The sequence below is a fragment of the Clarias gariepinus genome, chromosome 19 (genome assembly GCF_024256425.1).
Source record: "Clarias gariepinus isolate MV-2021 ecotype Netherlands chromosome 19, CGAR_prim_01v2, whole genome shotgun sequence".
Lineage (NCBI taxonomy): Eukaryota > Metazoa > Chordata > Actinopteri > Siluriformes > Clariidae > Clarias > Clarias gariepinus.
Genome location: NC_071118.1, coordinates 5,955,327 through 5,975,725, shown reverse-complemented (window position 1 = coordinate 5,975,725; position 20,399 = coordinate 5,955,327). Strand labels below are relative to the sequence as shown.

General features: G+C 37.0%; 2 protein-coding genes across 3 annotated transcripts; both read right to left on the bottom strand.

Moving 5' to 3' along the window:
* Positions 1-2,507: 2,507 nt before the first annotated feature.
* Positions 2,508-8,491, bottom strand: LOC128507125 (4F2 cell-surface antigen heavy chain-like). Of its 2 annotated transcripts, none has more exons than XM_053477773.1 (9): positions 8,399-8,491; positions 5,837-6,070; positions 5,542-5,732; positions 4,550-4,723; positions 4,343-4,437; positions 4,099-4,238; positions 3,624-3,933; positions 3,461-3,508; positions 2,508-3,223 (listed from the first exon to the last, which is right to left on the bottom strand). In XM_053477773.1, exons 2-9 carry the CDS (start codon positions 6,043-6,045, stop codon positions 2,879-2,881), a joined length of 1,512 nt encoding a protein of 503 aa, XP_053333748.1. In that variant the 5' UTR covers positions 6,046-6,070; positions 8,399-8,491; the 3' UTR covers positions 2,508-2,878. The 2 variants fall into 2 exon arrangements, with proteins under 2 accessions (XP_053333748.1, XP_053333749.1); XM_053477774.1 differs by having other exon boundaries at positions 8,388-8,444.
* Positions 8,492-10,127: 1,636 nt separating this feature from the next.
* Positions 10,128-14,554, bottom strand: LOC128507134 (4F2 cell-surface antigen heavy chain-like). The gene is made up of 9 exons (XM_053477783.1): positions 14,436-14,554; positions 13,350-13,583; positions 13,048-13,238; positions 12,009-12,182; positions 11,810-11,904; positions 11,568-11,707; positions 11,092-11,401; positions 10,931-10,978; positions 10,128-10,681 (listed from the first exon to the last, which is right to left on the bottom strand). The coding sequence occupies exons 2-9, from the start codon at positions 13,556-13,558 to the stop codon at positions 10,337-10,339; spliced, it is 1,512 nt and encodes a 503-aa protein (XP_053333758.1). The 5' UTR covers positions 13,559-13,583; positions 14,436-14,554; the 3' UTR covers positions 10,128-10,336.
* Between the last annotated feature and the right edge of the window lie 5,845 nt (positions 14,555-20,399).

Sequence of the window (20,399 nt, the reverse complement as noted above, 5' to 3'; positions counted from 1 at the left end):
GATGCATAGTTTCTGTTATAAACAAAATATCTTAAAGTTAATTACAGTCAAATGCTGAAAATGTTGAAATACTTTAGAAGCAACCAATTTCCACACAGTAGTTACTATATTTACGTTCCTACATTTATTTTTTCAAACTAAATTTATTACTTATAATCCATTCCAGACTGATGGGAGCAAAATGTCTCAGCTTTCACCAGTTTACATGATTACAGGACAGTCTGTTTAAGTTACACTCTTAAAAGTCCTCCTCTCTACTCTTAACAATTTATACCTTAGCAGCTGTTTTTAGGGATAAGATGTTTCGTGAATCATTTCTATCTTTACTAAGATTTAGTCCTAAATTTAAGTAGAAATTCTAAGAAAATGTCATAATTATAAGAATTTTCTAAGAATTTCATCACTAGGAGCAACTTTTAGGCTTAACAAGCTTTGTGAATACGGGCCCAGGCCTTCTCGTCCAACATCAGTGCCTGACCTCATAATTGCTCTACAGAATGAAAGGGCATGAATTCTGCTAAATCTCGTGGACAGCCTTCCAAGAAGAGTGGAAGCTGGTATAGCTGCAAAAGGTGGACCAACTCCATATTAATTCAATTCAATTCAATTAAAATTTATTTGTATATCGCTTTTAACAATTGTCATTGTCGCAAAGAAGCTTTACACAATCAGAAGAATTATTTAAGTCTGTATGGAATGTAAGTGTGTATGAATCAAGATGAGCAGATCGTCCCTAGTGAGCAAGCCGCGGGTGACGATATTAAAGTATGTATATGTTTTTGGGTCCAAGTCATTACAAGTTTGGGCAAAAGCTATTGTCCACATAGTGTAGCACTGTTCTTCATAAAACATGAGCATTTTCATTTTATAATTCTAAACCTGGACCACCAGGGTATTCTTGTGATGCCCATGGGATCCTTGATAATATAAAATTTATTCACTCATTTTTCATACTGCTTATGTTGGACACAGTTATGGAGAGCCTGGTGTCTATCCCAGGGAAGGGACAGAGCAAGTGTCACCCTTGATAATTGATTGAATGCTTCATTCATTCAATCAATCATTTTTATCCTGTGTACAGGGCTTAGGGACCTAAAGACTTAGGGCACAAGGAGGGATACATCTTGGACAGGGAGTGCACACACAATGCTGGCCATTTTCGAAAGCCTCCTATCACTCACTCCTCATCTATACTACTTTATCCTGTATACAGGGTTGTGGGGGTGTCTGAAGCCTATCTCAGTAGACTTAGGGCATGAAGCGGGGTACACCGGATGGGATGCCAATCCATTACAGGGCACACAAACACACACTTATGTGCTCATTCACAAATTTCAGGTATGCCAGTCGGCCTAACTTGCATTTCTTTGGATAGTGGGAGGAATCGGAGCACCCAACACATTGCTCTGACACATTACATAATTTAAAATACACTCAAGCCTCCAATTATGTAGTGTTTTAGCATAGCATTATAATTCCTCCTTTTTCATCCTTTTAAAACAAGCACTGTAATCTCTCCCAGTTGATGTAGCAGGCAGTTACCATAAAAGTCCAAAGAGCACATGGACACTAGAGAAAAGACTTAATGGCAAATAAGATTTTCTTTTTCGTTAACCAGATCATCTTAATTCATGTAATTACCCTTAGTTTATTATGTTCCACTGTGTAACCAATACACACTTTTAACCAGGACAGTGGCATTGCGCTGATTATCATTATTTTAATTAGTGTTAAAATAGCCAGGTGAAATGGAGATTTCCCCCATGCATAATGAATTTTTTTAAATAAGGATCCTGGGCCCATATTCACAAAGCTTCATAAGCCTAAAAGTTGCTCCTAGTGATGAAATTCTAAGAAACGTCTTAGAATTATAACATTTTCTTATAATTTCACCCTAAATTTAGAACTAAATCTTAGTAAAAATAAGAATTATTCACAAAACATCTTATCCCTAAAAATTGCTCCTAAGGTAAAAATTATTAAGAGAGGATTTTTCACAAACAAATCTAAAATGGATCACAAGTAATAAAATCAGTATGGTAAATAATTAATTTGATATGGTAAATAATTTCAACATTTGGCTGTTTAATTATCATTAAGATATTTAGCCTACAACAGAAACTTTGCATGAAGTAGCCTGTAGTCATGATTATACAATTTTCTTCTATACAAACATTATGATTTTTATGTTCTATTATCGTGTATCCTATTTTCACAAACAGTGCATTTCAAGACCTTTGCAAAGGTCAGAGGTTTTTTATTTTTTAATCAACCAATCAGTCCTCTTAAATTGCTGCATCATCCCTAGCAACGGGGGCAGCCACACCTCCTCACTAAGATAAAGGTTTTTTTTTAACTTTCCTTACTTTGAGTTGCTCTAAGAAGTTTTCTAAATCACTTTTAGTCTCCCAGCTAGGACTTTTTAGGCGAAGACAGGAGCCCTCTGAGAGAATGCTTTAACTCCTTACAAGAGCGTAAAAATAAATGACACAGAAATAGAACACAGATATAATTAACAGACTTCCATTTTTATTTTCAATGATACTTCTTTTGCACTGGAGTTTGCCAACAACAGATCAAACTCTGACATTTTACACAATCACAAAACCGCATTACAACCACATTTTTAAATAGGCTAAAACCAGGAATTTTATTTTATTTTTTTTAAAGGATTTAAAATATATATGGGGTGAAGGGCTTCATAAAAAAAATTGGTCCTGACCTTTAATTTGTGCACAGTTGTATACAGACTATTACTGTATTTCTATTTTACTACCCATTTATGCACAATGACTGTAACAATATTTCATAACATGTACCATTACCCAACAACCACTCGTACTCGTTTTTATCTACACACATGCAGAAGAGCCCCCGTTTATGCAACATAAGGGAATTTAAGCAGAACAGCCTGTTGTGGATCCAGCTTTAATTGGGTCAAGTTAACAAAATCATCGCGTTTCAGGTTTTCATTAGTACTAACTACGACCTTGGCTTCCTTAGGAAGCAATTTGTTGGTCAACGGCAGAGTTGCTTGTCCTGTACCCCAGTTTAATGCAACTATGTAGCGTTCACTCTGGTCCCATGAGCGCAAGTATGCAAAAACATCAGTATTGTTGTGCAGAGGCACATAATCTCCATGCTGAAGGGAGCACTCTTTTCCTCTGAGGTCACTCACATCCTTGAAGAACATGCGTAGAGATTTTCTGTCCTCTACACCAGCCTGCAAAATAAGGGGGAAAAAAATGAGGATGAGTCAAAGCTGTTTAATTTTTTTGAGAAGATGACAAGCTCAACAGCAGGGGTGGACAAACCACACATACAGAGGAACATATCCAAGTGTTTAACTGCGAGTGAGCTAGCCAACTTATTTTAATTCTGTCCACCCATTGACTGAATTAATTTCCATTATATATTGCACCCAAGTAAATGTGCAAATTGAAAATGCCATTTTCATTACCTTTTCAGTCACATTTGACGAATCCAACATCGCTGGATACAAAGAATCCTAATAAATTAGAAGGAAATAAAGTCAGTAAACAAGACCAGATATGCCTTTTAATCCATATCACTATTTTAAGAGAAAGAAAAAAATTATATTCATACAGATCACATTTTCTTACCTCATCATCCTTTAGTCCAATTTCATCACCATAGTTAAAAATGGGAGTTCCAGGCAAGGTAAGCAGCAGCAGCTGATGCAACTTAATAGTTGCAGGCTCGACCATGCTGGCCAGGTGTCCCTTGACGCGGTGACCCAAGCTCCAAGCCAAATGAAATCCATTCTGGGAATACAGATTCTGCACAGCCTCACAGATCTCTGCACCCCTTTTGTGTCTCAGGACATCAGAAATGAGCAAATCCACATGGGTTTCATTCAACAGCTTGTTCAGCTTAGCAGCAGACGTGTCCTGGGTAACTCCAATTAATACCCTTTAAACAGAAGAACCAAACCGGTTTGCAAAGTCAGAAAGGAACAAGATCAGCTCTTCCTAATAATAATAATAATAAAAAAATAATGTGGAATCATGAAAATTAAATTGCAGCCAAAATCACTTTTAAAAGCAACAGTGATAGAATGTGAGGATTTATGCTTACTTTTTCCTCTCTTCTTCTGTGTGATTACTGACAGTCTCTCTAATGCTCGCCCAAACTGATGGTACATCCCTGGCGACACGGTCGACGCCGTATAATAGGATACCATCAACGCCTTTTTTCATCCAGTGATCTGCGGCAGCCTGAAAGCCAAAAAAGTAAACAATAAATAAATCAGTATAATTAATAACCAATAAAATTCTGAGCAACATCATGCTTCTGGAACAAATACTAATATCACTCATACCTGGACTTTTTCACCCACGTCAGTCACTGATGGGTTGGAGAACCATGGCTCGAACCCTTTGTAGTTTGGGGTAAGATCCAAAACCACAGAGATACCTAAGCAAGGGAAAATGAGCATTAAAGAAATGTAGTAATAATAATAATAATAATTGTATTATTATGACATTTAACATTAGCATTATTCAACAATGCGCACATATAAACTCACTCTTTCTGCGTGCTGCCCCAATAAGCGCCTCAAGGTCACTCAGATTGCCCACTGAAGGGCTGATCTCGTTTAAATTCAGAGCATCAGGCTGATCGGGAGTAGACTCATGAATGGGACCTATAATCAATCCCTTTACCTTCAGGTGTCCCAAAGCAGTAACCTTCGCCTCCAAACCTGAAAAACAGGGTTGCAGAAATTTGTCTTGTTTTAAAGTATTTCTGAAAGTGCACGAAACATACTGCTTTACACCACACAACAGCTTAAATCATTAAAAAATTTAATATTTCACAAATATCCTATTCCAGGACACATGTAAATTTCTATTGTACTTCTTATAGGTAATGCTACTCCTGGGAGAAAACAACAGTTTACAACAGAAAACTTCCTCACATCACACAACTCAGTCATTGAAAATAAAATTATGACATGAATCCCTTTACAAAAATTACATTTATGGGTTGTTTTGCTAGTGTTTAACTAAAATACCACCAAAATCAAGCAGAAAGGGAATCAGCATTGCCATTTAAAGCATCACCAAGTATGCAGCAAATTTCAATAGAACAAAATCTAAAAGAACTAAAATGGCACCATTACTGGTTCTTCGTGTTTTTCCTGAGTGTAAATTACGAGCTGAGCAGCCAATCAAATGGATCTTTCAAAAAGGTTAACCAGAAACTTTGCTGTTCACACATGATCATGAACACAAAAACAAGCCTGAACAAAGACTGCATGTGACAGAATTTTCCCTAACACAAACTAATCAAGTTCATCAAATATATATATATATATATATATTTGATGAACTTGATTAGCAGTGTGTTTAAGAGCTCTGGGAGTGGGGGGAAGCGGGGGGCTGCATTTGGGTTACAAAAACAGGAAACATCCACATTATCACATGCTTATGAGTACTGCCTCCCACATATTAGTGTAGCTGAATAAAAATCTGTGAAATATCCTGACATTTCTGGTTTTTATTCTGGACATTTTCTTACCTTTAAGGCCCTCATTGCCTGTAAATGCATTAACATCTCCAATCTGGTACAGTGGCCCAAAGTCCCACCAGTTCATCTCAGGAAGTGGCTTGCACTTGGGAGCTTGGACAATGATGACGATGGCACCAGCGAGCATTCCAATCCAACCGATCCAGAACAGAATGAGGAGTATCCATCGGGCTCGCACCCACCTGGACAGAATTCAGTTCAAATTACATGTATAAACAAAACGTTTTTTTGTTTTTTTTTAAGTGAACATATTTTAAAAGAGAAAAAACAGTTATAGCAGTCATACCCAGAAGTTCCAGCAACTTTCAACAGCTCCTCTTTGGAGAGTCCAGTGAATTTGGATTCCTGCTCATCAGCAATCTTAACCTTCACGATGCCGTTTTTTATTGCCACACCAGAGTTGGCATCACCGTTTTCGGCGTTCATAGGCTGCTTTTCCGGGTCCACCTCATTCGGCTCCGCGTCCTTCATGTCGACCTCAGAATCGTTGGACATCCTTACTGCTTTATTTGATTACAATCTACAAATAAAAAACATTTCGTTCATATTCTATATCGCTTCTCTTGTAAAGGGGCTACGGAGAGCCCTGAAGCCTAGGCTAGGGCAGTGGTCGCTCAGTGTGTTAGGACTTTAAGTTACTGAACGGAGGGTTGGCTCTGCTAGGTTGCCGCTGTTGGGCCCTTAAGCATAGCTGTTAACTCTAACTGTTAAAAAAAAAAAAAAAAAAAAAAAAAGCTTACCCTGTGCTCAGATACCTACTAACAAAGCTGGAATATCCAAAGAATAAGAATTTCACTCTGTGATGAATTAAGGCTGAACTATGAGACTTTGGGCACTAGTACACCCTGGACAAGGTGCCAATAAATCGCATGGCACACAGAGGTGAGAATCGAACCCTCGACCCTGGAGGAGCAATACAACTTGCCTTAAATTAATGAAAAACCTGTTAAAATAATTTTTATCCCCGTCCAGATCGAAAGGACTGGACGAATGTTGGCGATTTCTTTGATGTTTGATACTGTACTAGTAGCTACACTGCAGCTGCATTATGAGGTGGAGTCGCATGAAAGCTGGAAGTGATTATTTATTTATTTTTTTATAAATCACAAAAAAATATATACAATAAGAAAATATGAAAGTACAAGAATCAGGTATTAAAGATTGAGTTATACAAAAAATTATGCCCAGTTAAATATAAGTTGTACAATATAAACAAACTTAAAAATATACAGATAAATAATAATAGTAAACATAGTAAACCAATTAACAAACATACAAATAACTAACTAAAAAAAAGGAAGTAAATAATTAAAGTAATTAAATATCACAAAATACTAATATAGAAAGCAAGAAAAGAGAGAAAAAAAAAATCACAGTGTTCCATCGATTAAAATCAGAATGTCGAGACAATAGCAAAGCAGATTTATAATTTTCTATTAACTTTAAGGAGTTTAAGAGATGTTGTATTTTACAGAGGAAAGGTAATAAATCTTTAGCAGAAAAAAAAATCTCACATCAGAGATGTGCTGATAGAATTCTGAAGATAGACCGTCATTACCAGGTGATTTAAGCTTCTTAAGTGAGAAAACAGCATCAGTTATTTCGGAGAATAATATGTCTGCCTCACAGTCTGATTTCTCCTTCTCAGTGATGACCGGGACAAACTTACAGTATTAATTTTATTAAAATAATCAGAACACCTATTTTGATTGAAATGAGACTTGACGAAATAATGAAGTTGGATGCTCTAGAATTATGCCATTAAATTTATGCAGAAGGATACAACATCCAGCGGAATGATTGGACCCATGGCTAAAATAAATATTATTTCCCCACTGTGATCTCCAAAACCTTGAATCACCTTTAATGGAATGAATCTCTAGCAATAATATGAAATCTAAATCAATTTGTTTACACTGTAAATTAATTGCTTTCCTCTTAGTAATGTTTTGAATGCCTCGAACATTTAAAGACGCAATGCTTAAGGAACAAAAAGAAGACATAAGAAAAGGACACAAAATAATTAAGTATAGTAGTTACTGTGAAATCTCTATAAACAACTATATATTACACTTAGATAGGGTAGTAACTAAATGTCCAGCAAAACAAACACTCGATTATATACTGATCAACCTACACAAAAATTAGAAACATAATCTACTACAACACAATAAGGATAATCTTCAACTAATGCTCTCACCGTTAATCTTTTTCCCGTTTATGATGATGGAGGTACCGTACCCTGACGCCTTCTTCCCGCGCCTTTTTAAGCAAAGGCCACAGTTTGTCCCTAGCAGCTTTATCCTCTGGAGACAGAGCTTCAGTAAGGCGCAAATGATTGTCTATAAAGTATTTGGAATCTCTCTTCCTCAAAATCAAATCTCTGTAGTGGCGCATGGAAAAGTTCACTCTGAGCGAGCAGATCCGTCCTTTCTGCGCGGGCCCAGGCGATGTGCGATGTCAACAACATCTTTCAGTTTTTCCCGATAATTAGGGGCCACTTTCCCCAAAATATTAATGACGATCTGTCGTGTATCTTCCCCGTTCTCCTGCCTCAAGCCATGCAGTTTTAGCGACCAGCGCCGGAAATTCCCGGAACACCGGATCAGACCAGCTCGACCTTACTAAATCACATCACAGTCGCAAACACGGTGCTTCTAAACAATTCTATTAGGGTGAAATGATCAAGAAATACCACGAACCATGTCACAAACCGGCTCGTTTAACGTTCCGGGAGGAATATGTATATAGAGCCAGTGAGTTAAAATATACATTTGTAAAAAATACACATATATTGTAGTTAACATTCAAATACAACCAAGAATAAGAATATTTACCGTCGATATACCTAAAAAGAAGGAGGTTGATAGTTAAATTCGTTCCTGAGAGTCGGTAAGACGCTGCCGCTTGCCAGTTTTACCTTCCTGGCAGTGATGCTCTTGGTTTTATTTAAGCAACGGCTAAACCCCGCCCACATTTAAGGTGGCGCCACTGTTATGTTATATCTTAGGCATCCTTGATAATATAAAATTTATTCACAGATTTTTTTAAATACTGCTTATGTTGGACAGGGTCATGGAGAGCCTGGAGTCTAACCCAGGGAACCCTTGATGGGGCACCAGAAAGCGGACACTCACACAATCGTATTCATTCATTCAATCGTTCATTTTTATCCTGTTTACAGGGCTCAGGGACCTGAAGACTTGGGGCACAAGAAGGGATACATCTTGGCCAGGGTGTGATCACACAATGCTGTCAATTTTCGAATGCCTCCTATCACTCACTCCTCATCTTTATCCTGAAGCCTATCAGTATCCACTTTAACCAGGACTGTGGCGTTGGGCTGATTATCATTATTTTAATTAGTGTTAAAATAGCCAGGTGAAATGGAGCTCTCCCCCATGCATAATGAATTGTTTTAAATAAGGATCCTGCGCCCATATTCACAAAGATTATTAAGCCTAAAAGTTGCTCCTAGTGATGAAATTCTTAGAAAATTCTTGGAATTATAACATTTTATTAAAATTTCACCTTAAATTTAGAACTAAATCTTAGTAAAAATAAGAATTATTCACAAAACATCTTATCCCTAAAAATTGCTCCTAAGGTAAAAAAATTTTAAGAGAGGAGGACTTTTAAGAGGCTTAAGAGTTTCTATAGAAGAGGACAAAATGGCTGAAAGAAGAAATATTCTTCAAACACTAAATGTAAAAAATAAACACTGCTCTTTTGTCTAATTTGGTTTTCTTGTTCTTTTACTTCCTTCCATCTCTCTTGGATTGTTGACTACATACCACCCAAAAGTGCAACTAAAATAAACTGTGCTGCAATCATGTAAATTGGTAAAAGCTGAGCCATTTTGCTTTCATTAATCTAAAATGGATCACAAGTAATAAAATCAGTATGGTTAATATTTGTAAGAACGTAAATATAGTAACTACTGTGTGGAAATTGGTTACTTTAAAAGTATCTCAACATTTGGCTAATTATCTTTAAGATATTTAGCCCTCAACAGAAACATAAAGTAACCTGTAGTCATGATTTTACAATACACAAAGAGCGCATTTCAAGACCTTTGTAGAGGTCAGAGTTTTTATTTTTTATCAACCAAACAGTCCTCTTGAATTGCTGCATCATCCCTAGCAACAGGGTCAACCACACCTCCTCACTAACATAAAGGGTTTTGTAATTTCCTTACTTAGAGTTGCTCTGAGAAGTTTTCTAGATTACTTTAATCTAAGACTACCAGCTAGGACTTTTTGGGCTAAGACAGAATTCTTAGATGCTTTGTGAATACGGGCTCAGATGTTTTATTTTTAATTATTTGGACAATGTATTCCTGATTAAATATTTATAAATCAAACATTTAACTTCTTACACGAGCATAAAAATAAATGACACAGAAATAGAACACAGATATAATTAACAGACTTCCATTTTAATTTTCAATGATACTTCTTTTGCACTGGGGTTTGCCAACAACAGATTAAACTCATTTTACACAATCACAAAACCGCATTACAACCACATTTTTAAATAGGCTAAAACCAGGAATGTTTTTTTTTTTTTAAATAAGGTTTTAAAATATATATGGGCTGGGGTGAAAGGCTTCATAAAACAATTGGTCCTGACCTTTAATTTGTGCACAGTTATATACAGACTATTACTGTATTTCTATTTTACTACCCATTTATGCACAATGACTGTAACAATATTTCATAACCTGTAACATTACCCAACAACCACTCGTATGTTTTTATCTACACACATGCAGAAGAGCCCCCATTTATGCAACATAAGGGAATTTAAGCAGAACAGCCTGTTGTGGATCCAGCTTTAATTGGGTCAAGTTAACAAAATCATCAGGTTTCAGGTTTTCATTAGTACTAACTACAACCTTGGCTTCCTTAGGAAGCAATATGTTGGTCAACGACAGAGTTGCTTGTCCTGTACCCCAGTTTAATGCAACTATGTAGCGTTCACTCTGGTCCCATGAGCGCAAGTATGCAAAAACATCGGTATTGTTGTGCAGAGGCACATAATCTCCATGCTGAAGAGAGCGCTCTTTTCCTCTGAGGTCACTCACATCCTTGAAGAACATGCGTAGAGATTTTCTGTCCTCTACACCAGCCTGCAAAATGGGGGGAAAAAAAAAAAAATGAGGATGAGTCAGAGCTTGCCATGTTTAATTTTTTTAAGAAGATGACAAGCTCAACAGCAGGGGTGGACAAACCACACATACAGAGAAACATATCCAAGTGTTTAATTGCCCAGTGAGCTAGCCAACTCATTTTAATTCTGTCCAGCCATGGACTGAATTCATTTCCATTATATATTGCACCCAAGTAAATATGCAAACTGAAAATGCCATTTTCATTACCTTTTCAGTCTCATTTGACGAATCCAACATCGCTGGATACACAGAATCCTAATAAATTAGAAGGAAAAAGTCAGTTAACAAGACCAGATATGCCTTTTAATCCTGATCACTATTTTAAAGGAAAGAAAAATAAATAAATAATATAGATCACATATTCTTACCTCATCATCCTTTAATCCAATTTCATCACCATAGTTAAAAATGGGGGTTCCAGGCAAGGTAAGCAGCAGCAGCTGATGCAACTTAATAGTTGCAGGCTTAACCATGCTGGCCAGGTGTCCCTTGACACGGTGACCCAAGCTCCAAGCCAGATGAAATCCATTCTGGGAATACAGATTCTGCACAACCTCACCGATCATTGCACCGCTTTTGTTTTTCAGGACGTCAGAAATAAGCAAATCCACATGGGTTTTATTCAACAGCTTGTTCAACTCGGCAGCAGACGTGTCCTGGGTAACTCCAATTAATACCCTTCAAAACAGAAGAACCAAACCGGTTTGCAAAGTCAGAAAGGAACAAGATCAGCTCTTCCTAATAATAATAAAAATAATAATAATTTATAATCGTGGAAATCAAAATGTAGCCAAACACACTTTTTCAAAAGCAACCATGATAGAATGTGAGGATTTATGCTTACTTTTTCCTCTCTTCTTCTGTGTGATTACTGACAGTCTCTCTAATGCTCGCCCAAACTGATGGTACAACCCTGGCGACACGGTCGACGCCGTATAATAGGATACCATCAACGCCTTTTTTCATCCAGTGATCTGCGGCAGCCTGAAAGCCAAAAAAGGAAGAAAAAAAATTATAAATCAGTATAATTAATAACCATTCTGATCAACATAATGCTTCTAGAACAAATATTAATATCACTCATACCTGGACTTTTTCAGCCACCTTAGTCACTGACGTGTTGGAGAACCATGGCTCAGACCCTTTGTAGTTTGGGGTGAGATCCAAAACCACAGAGATACCTAAGCAAAGGAAAAAAACCATTAATGAAATATAATAATAATAATAAATTATCAAGACATTCAACAATAGCATTAATGGCAACGATGCACAAATATAAACTCACTCTTTCTGCGTGCTGCCCCAATAAGCGCCTCGAGGTCACTCAGATTACCCACTGAAGGGCTGATCTCGTTTAAATTCAGGGCGTCAGGCTCATCTTGAGTAGACTCATGAATGGGACCTATAATCAATCCCTTCACCTTCAGTTGTCCCAAAGCAGTAACCCTCGCCTCCAAACCTGAAAAACAGGGTTGCAGAAATTAAGTCAAGTCTTGTTTTAAAGCATTTCTCAAAGTGCACGAAACATATTGCTTTACACCACACAACAGCTCAAATCATTAAAAAAAAAAAAAAAAAAAAAAAAAAAAAAAAAGAGTAATATTCACAAATATCCTATTCCAGGACACATGTAAATTTCTATTGTACTTCTTATAGGTAATGCTACTCCTGGGAGAAAACAACAGTTTACAACAGGAAACCTTTTCCAACTTTCTCACATCACACAGCTCAGTAATTGAAAATAAAATTAAGACACAAATGCCTTTACAAAAATTTTATTTGAGTTGTTTGGCTAGTGCTCAACTATAATACCACCAAAATCAAGCAGACAGGGAATCAACATTGCCATTCAAATCATCAAGTATGCAGCAAATTTTAATAGAACAGAATGTAAAAGAAAGTGGCACCATTACTGGTTCTTCTGGTTTCTCCTGAGGGGAAATTACAAGCTGAGCAGCCAATCAAATGGGTCTTTCAAAAAAGTTTACCAGAAACTTTGCTATTCACACATGATCAAAGCCTAAACAAAGACCGCCTGTGACAGAATTTTTTCCCTGACACAAACTAATGAAAGTTTATCAAATATTTTTTAATCTTTTTTTTTTTTATTTACATGAAACATTATGGGAAATGCAGACCTCGGGCAGCGTGTTTAAGAGCTCTGGGAGTGGGGGGGTGCGCAGGGCTGCATTTGGGATACAAAAACAGGAAACTTCCACATTATCACATGCTTATGAGTACTGCCTCCCACATATTAGTGTAGCTGAATGAAAATCTGTGAAATACCCCGACATTTCTGGTTTTTATTCTGGAAATTCTCTCACCTTTAAGGCCCTCATTGCCTGTAAATGCATTAACATCTCCAATCTGGTACAGTGGCCCAAAGTCCCACCAGTTCATCTCAGGAAGTGGCTTGCACCTGGGAGCTTGGACAATGATGACGATGGCACCAGCGAGCATTCCAATCCACCCGATCCAGAACAGAATGAGGAGTATCCATCGGGCTCGCACCCACCTGGACAGAAATCAGTTTAAATTACATGTATAAATGCAAAAATCTTTGTTTTTATGTGAACATATAAGAGAAACTGTTCTTTTAATAGAAAAACAGTTATAGCAGTCATACCCAGCAGTCCCAGCAACTTTCAACAGCTCCTCTTTGGAGAGTCCAGTGAATTTGGATTCCTGCTCATCAGCAATCTTAACCTTCACAATGCCGTTTTTTATTGCCACACCAGAGTTGGCATCACCGTTTTCGGCGTTCATAGGCTGCTTTTCCGGGTCCACCTCGTTCGGCTCCGCGTCCTTCATGTCGACCTCAGCATGGTTGGACATCTTCACTGCTTTATTTGATTACAATCTACAAATAAAAAACATTTCATTTATATTCTATACCGCTTATCTTGTAAAATGGCTACGGAGAGCCCTGAAGCCTATGCTAGGGCAGTGGTGTCTCAGTGTGTTAAGGCTCAGAGTTACTGATCGGAGGGTTGGCTCTGCTAGGTCACCGCTGTTGTGTAAAAATGGCTGACCTTGTGCTCGGACACCTACTAACAAAGCTGTAATATCCAAAGAATAAAGAATTTCACTGTGTGATGAATTAAGTCTGAACTATGATCCTTTGGGAACTAGTACACCCTGGACAGGGTGCCAATACTTTGCATAGTACACAGAGGTGAGAATCGAACCCTCGCCCCTGGAGGAGCAATGTTGCCGATTTCCTTTGATGTTTGACACTAGTAGCTACACTGCGGCTGCATTATGAGGTGTAGTCGCGTGAAAGCCGGAAGTAATATTGCATCATTTTAACCGGCAATGTGACATTAGCCATCACACGAACTGGGTTCAAACGATAGATCTAAATAAAATAAACATTTAATATAGAGGCGAAATTCCACGCAAATATTTTCCGACACTGACAAAAATACTGTTTCTATAACACGGAATTATTCCTGAGGAAGGCGCGCGCCGCACATTAACCTGAAAAACCGGATCAGACCAGCTCGCCTTACTGGATCACAGTCGCAAACACTGTCCGTCTAAACCATTCTATTAAGGTGAAATAATCAAGAAATACCACGAACCATGACACAAACCGTCCCATTTAACGTTTAGGAAGAAATATGTATATAAAGCCAGTGAGTTAAAATATACATTTGTAGAAATACACAAATATTTTAGTTACCATTAAAATACAACAAAAAATATTTACCGTCGATATATTTAAGAAGAAGAGGGTCGATAATTAAATTTGTTCCTGAAGGGCGTTGAAACGCTGCCTCGTGTCACTTTTGGCTTCCTGGCACACTGATGCTCATGGTTTTATTCAAGCGTTACATCGCCTAAACCCCGCCCATATTTAAGGTGGAGCCACTTTTATGCCAGGGTGCATGATTACTTTAAATTAATCTAATCTAGTACAGTAATTCTAATATAGTTAGAGTTTGTGTCATTTGTGACATTTAATGTGACATGTAATCTATACCTGCTATATCGGATCGTTACTGCTACACCCTCTATTCTGTGAGTAAAAATTAATTATTTTTTTTAGATTGTTCCTTTGTCCTTGATGGGCTTTAGATATATAATAATTACCATTCTAATAATCATTTTGCCTTATTTAAGGATTTAACTCTTCCAAGACTTAAAATAATGATACTAATTTTAAAAAGACTTGCAAGACAATCAAGTCCACCTTAAAAGCATCCCTCTTTTCCCCCAGGATCCTCCACAGTCATGTTGTTGTGTGCACATTGGGCCAAACAAGTCCCAGGCTGTTAGGCATTGAATGTCTTTCTTGGAGAGACAGTGGTAAACAACTCTAGATTTTAAATAGGTGAACTAGATAACAGTCTCGCTTTACAGCTCGCCTTCTAATTCCCATTTAATTCAGCAGCCAAAATAAGTGTAACTGAAGTAACGTGTTTACATCCTTGTTGTCCCAAACGTGTCCATGCATAAAGATTACCCTTTTTTCCATCCAAATATGACGTTCAACATTATCTGCACACACACACACACACACAGTATCTCCTACCCCTGTGATGAACTAATGTTAACATATCTGTTGTAATCTGCATTACTTTCAATGATATTTGTGTATGGTGTCAAACCAGGGACAACTTATTGTAAACGCTGAAAAAAAACCATTAATGTAAAAATAAATATCAGCGAATGGATTATTCTAAGTCATAACCATGGCCTTTTTAAATAGTATGGCACATTGGCTTAGTGGTTAACACTGTGGCCGCCTTGCACCCCCAGGGTCCGGGTTCAATTCTTGCCTCTGTGTGTGCATGTAGTTTGCATGTTGTCTCTGTTTTCTCTCTGGGTGCTCTGGTTTCCTCTAACAGTCCAAAACATGCAAAAGCTAACTAGAGTTTCTGAATTGCCCATAGTGTGTGAATGCTGACTGGAGGTCCTACCACGTGGAATACATGAGAATAAATATGAGAATGACTATTTACAAACATTCGAGTTGAAAAATATATACAGTATGTATATTTTTTACTACTACTTCTGCGATTTTTTCCGCATCTATGATTGTTCATAATGCAAGGCCCGTTCGCAACTCGAATGTTTGTAAATTGGGGACATACTGTATATATACAGTCAGCCAAAAAATTTATACACACTTCAGGAGATGAAAAATAGTATGACATATATCAATATAATATTAATAATTGTAGAATGTTATCATAGTTAGCATATTATTATATAAATATCAATATACAATATATAGGAATAAATTTAGTATTAAAATATTTATGCAAGTTCTTCTTATACCTAAGGTGTGTATACATTTTGGTTGATTCTGTGTTCAATTAACACACTATATATATATTTATATATAATTTACATAAATTCGTCCATGGTATTTGTGGTGGAAAAAAGTTATATTTTCCCCTAATGGTGGAGATTTATGACCCTGTAGTTGTAGGATCAGATTAAGCATTAAACATAGCTGACCAGCTATTTAAGAGCCATGTTAAACATGTGATTGCAAATACAACATACTGATTTCTTTTTCACCATGGTCTTGGTGCTGAAAGCATTTTTCCTTTTAATCAACAGACGAAGTAATCTAATCACGAAATGACTAGGCAAGCAACTATATTGTTTTTTCATGCAAATCAATGTGACGTTAATTTTGAAAGTGGGTGTGAGTTTAATTCTTCTTCTTGGCTGATCATGTATGTAAATAAGTATGAAAAAAGTTCTGCTGCTTACTGATCACCTTGACACAAGAGAAATAAGGAGTACTGTACAGCATGTTCTCCTTCCTTAACAAAACAAAGACTGCCTTAAAAAAAAAAGGCCTGCACTGACATCTTGTCCTCTGAGCTGCTGGAATGAAGTCTTTCTTCCAGGAATCTGAACCTGTAATTAGATCCTGCAGTGACATTTAGAGAACATGTGGATTAGCTGTGGTACACTTTGAAACTAAAAAGTCTGTAGAGTAATTTTTCATCTTTAATCTTATAATTTGGTAAAAAATTGTTCAGACTTCTATTTTTGTACCTTATTTCTAACGGTTAGACAAAACACAAGGTCACTCTAGTTCATGTTGTATACTCCTCCCTCGGAGTGGAGGCAGGAAAAAGGATCAGATGTCATGTAAACACCCAGAAGTGAAGCTGTCATGTGGTACTGAGCAGTTCTCACACAGAACACATACTGTAGTGGCAAGGCATGCCACAGTACATGAGAACCAACTCATCACATGAGGTTTTAATGAAGCAATTCTTTCTTATGATCCCAGTGACAAGGATGTGCTGATGAAATCAGTCTGAATGGTCAAAACCCCTTTTAGATAGACTTTCAGATAAATGAATAAATCAATAAATCAAGGGTCGTTCAAATCAAGCTGGGACTTTTGATTGTGCAGAATAACAGAACACATTTATGAGAGTAAAAACTTATTTCTGTATATAATCCCTTGCTACACTAATGCACTCATCCAAGTGTTTCAAAAGTGCTTGGATACCATCAACATAGGACGTTTTTTCAGTATACTGGAGCCATGATCAGACTCCCCGATTCATGCCTGATTTTCAAAGATCAGGCGATCCATTTACTATACCAGTTTCAAGACATACTCCAGACTTTTGCAGTCTAGACTCTATCTATTTTACAAGTAGTTGCAGGATTGCCACAAATCACTTTTCCATTTATATTCTAGGTCCAAGGTCAGTTGACAGGAGAGGGCCACCGTATGGTTCCAGGGTCCTAGTTTGATCCCAAATTCTGCTGTGTAGACACTTCCATGGTTTCCTTATGTTTATATTGGTTTCCTCCTTTCTTCCTCCTTTTTAGATTTCCCAGAAACATGCTGGGTTTGTGGAAATTCTGAGTATGTATATGAGTGTGTGTACAATGTACAATGTGATGGACTGGCTTTCCATTTCAGGTGTATTCCCAGTTTACACATAATATTCCTTGGATAGTCTCTAAAATTCCTTATTTAAGGCAAAGCAGGTTCTTGAAGAAGAATATTTTTCTTATTTTAGAATACTTTAATCCTTTTTTTTTTAGTGACTGGATTATCTTTAGATTAAAATTTTTTAGTTATTAAAAAAGCTTTGCTTAAACATACAACCAAACCGCTTTATTGTTATGGTGTAAGCTTGCAGTTTAAAAGACTGCTATCAGTACAGGACACATTGTGAAATTTCTATGTGCCGTCACTGTGCTTACGTTCAGATATGATAGATGGAGATTACATTAAAAAACACTGCCATGTCTCTTAAGTGAGGAAACCCCACAGGAAAATCCATGTGCAATCTTTATTCGGCAGGGAAAAACAGGATGACAAACTGATTAAAATAATGGAACGTTGAACCTATGACCTATCAACTCTTACTATGAAGTGTGTTCAAGTCAAACTGGGATGGTGATTATGAGAAAAAAAATTCAGTTTATTTCTCTATATAAACTGAGGTAGAAAGTTTTCTCAGTACCCAGGAGCCATAATCGGACTGCCTGCTTTATGTCTAAAACACTGGCCTCCCAGGAACTCCTTTAATGGCCCAAACATGTAAAAATGGCTTGGAGTGAGGTCAGGACTATACAGGGGATGTGGCAATAACTTTCATTCACAAGTCCCAGTTTGACTTGAACACCCTTTGCCAATGATTAAAAGTCACACACTTCTACTCATCGTCTATAATGCTTAACCCTGTATACAAAATCGTGGGGGAAATGGAGCCTATCCCAGGAAACTTAGGGCACGAGGCGGAGTACACATTCACACACTAGGGGCAATTTGGGGATGGCAATTAACCTAATCTGCATGTCTTGGGGCGAACATGCAAACTCCATGCACACAGAGACGGGAATCAAACCCAGACCCTGGATGTGCAAGGTGACTGCGCTAACTACTAAGCCACCATGCCACCTACCATTAAAAGTAAGGATATCATTTAACAGTGCAGGCTTACTTAGTTTATGATAATTCCTCAAGATTTGGAAAGCCATTATTCTGTAATCTTTGTACTGTCATATAGGAATGCAACAGTGCAAGGGTATGAAGAATTGTATTAGGGTGGAAGAATCCTACCCAACTAGTTAGTTTGCCAAATGTTAATGACTATCTGCTTACCAGTTAGCTGCTGTTTAAAGACGCTTTTGGTTTATTTGCACACGAAAGACATGAAAGCAACTCTTGTCTAGCTGGTTAATTTAACCACAATATTTAAAACATATAAAATAGGTAGCAGATCTAACCAGATTACCTCACAAGAGATCTTACCAACATTTAAGCTAAGTTAACTCAACATTCTTTCTATTCATTCGTAATAAATTTTAAAGGCTGACGTTTGATTTTTGCATGGGAGGGAAATAAATGTTGCAAAAGACCTGCTTAGGAAAGACAATAGGAAAATTTGAAACAGAAATATTGCATAAGCATGTAAGATTTATAAAGTTTTGTAATGGTTAAAAAAATTTGCCCTGAAGATTCATTAGTAATTGAGTAATAGTACAAATAAGCAATCAATTTCAGTAATATTGTATTTACAATAAAGTATAAATCTTTACTTAAGTATAGTAACAATTACTCAAGAATTTTGGCACATGAAAAAAAAATCAAGACAGAATGGACCACATGCTTCAGTACTTCTCTCTGAAACACTTCAACATGTTTGAAGCATTAATCTGTTGCTTTTGATTACAGCCAAGCTGTTGGTTTGTTCTACCTGTCTGCTTCTTCAATGTTATCTCACAACGGAAATTAGATGTCTGAAATAGTGTGGTCAGTCACTACGGACCAGATCTGATTAAATCACAGCCTTCCAACAAAGCACATTGATTGCTAAGGTGTAGTTCAATTCCTCTGTTTAATTATTGATCTTTCTTTGTCAGCACTGTGCTCTGGTTCAATCTGATTAAATATTAGGATCCTGGGAATCATCACAATTATTTAACTAGGTTTGATGACAGATTTGATTAGTTTTTATGCCTTTTTCCTGTAACTAAACAAATTTTTTGTTAGAGCTTTGAAACATTTTCAGTCCACTCAGCTCAACCGCCTCCTAGCCCTGGTCTTGGATTACTTCCTACATGCAGCTAAATATAGTACTCACACTAGATTTAACTGACGTGAATATCATATATTATTTAAATAGGTTTGGGATGGCTTTGGTAACCTACTTTTCGGAAACACATCCTAATTCAATGTGACTATGAGTGTTCCCAAATACTGATTCTGGATCCCCCTGTTTGTCCTGAACATTTTAGTGTTTTTTTTTTCTGCTCTGACATCATCCATTCTAATTTGGGAAGAAATGCTAGTTATCTAATTAGTTGGACCAGGCATGTTAGAGGCAGGAAAACCACTGAGGGCATAGAGTACTGTTGAAGAGTTGCAAACTTGTCGTCTAGTCTGCTGAGACCTTGTTTGCTTTGTTGGTCAGATTTCACTAAGATAAAGTGAAAGACGGAAATAAGGTTAACAAATCCAGCCCAAATTAGCTTAAAGATTATGAGTTATTTACCCTACACGTAAACAAGTGATGGCGCTTAATTTAAAATACAATTTAATTTTTTAAAAATTGATTAAATTTTTAATAAAAAAAAATATATATGGCTTCTAAATGTGAATAGGGTGAGTTACGTGATGTTGCTGTGGGAATGTTCTTCCTGCATCATGTGGCTTCATCCCACCTCCCTAAAAATG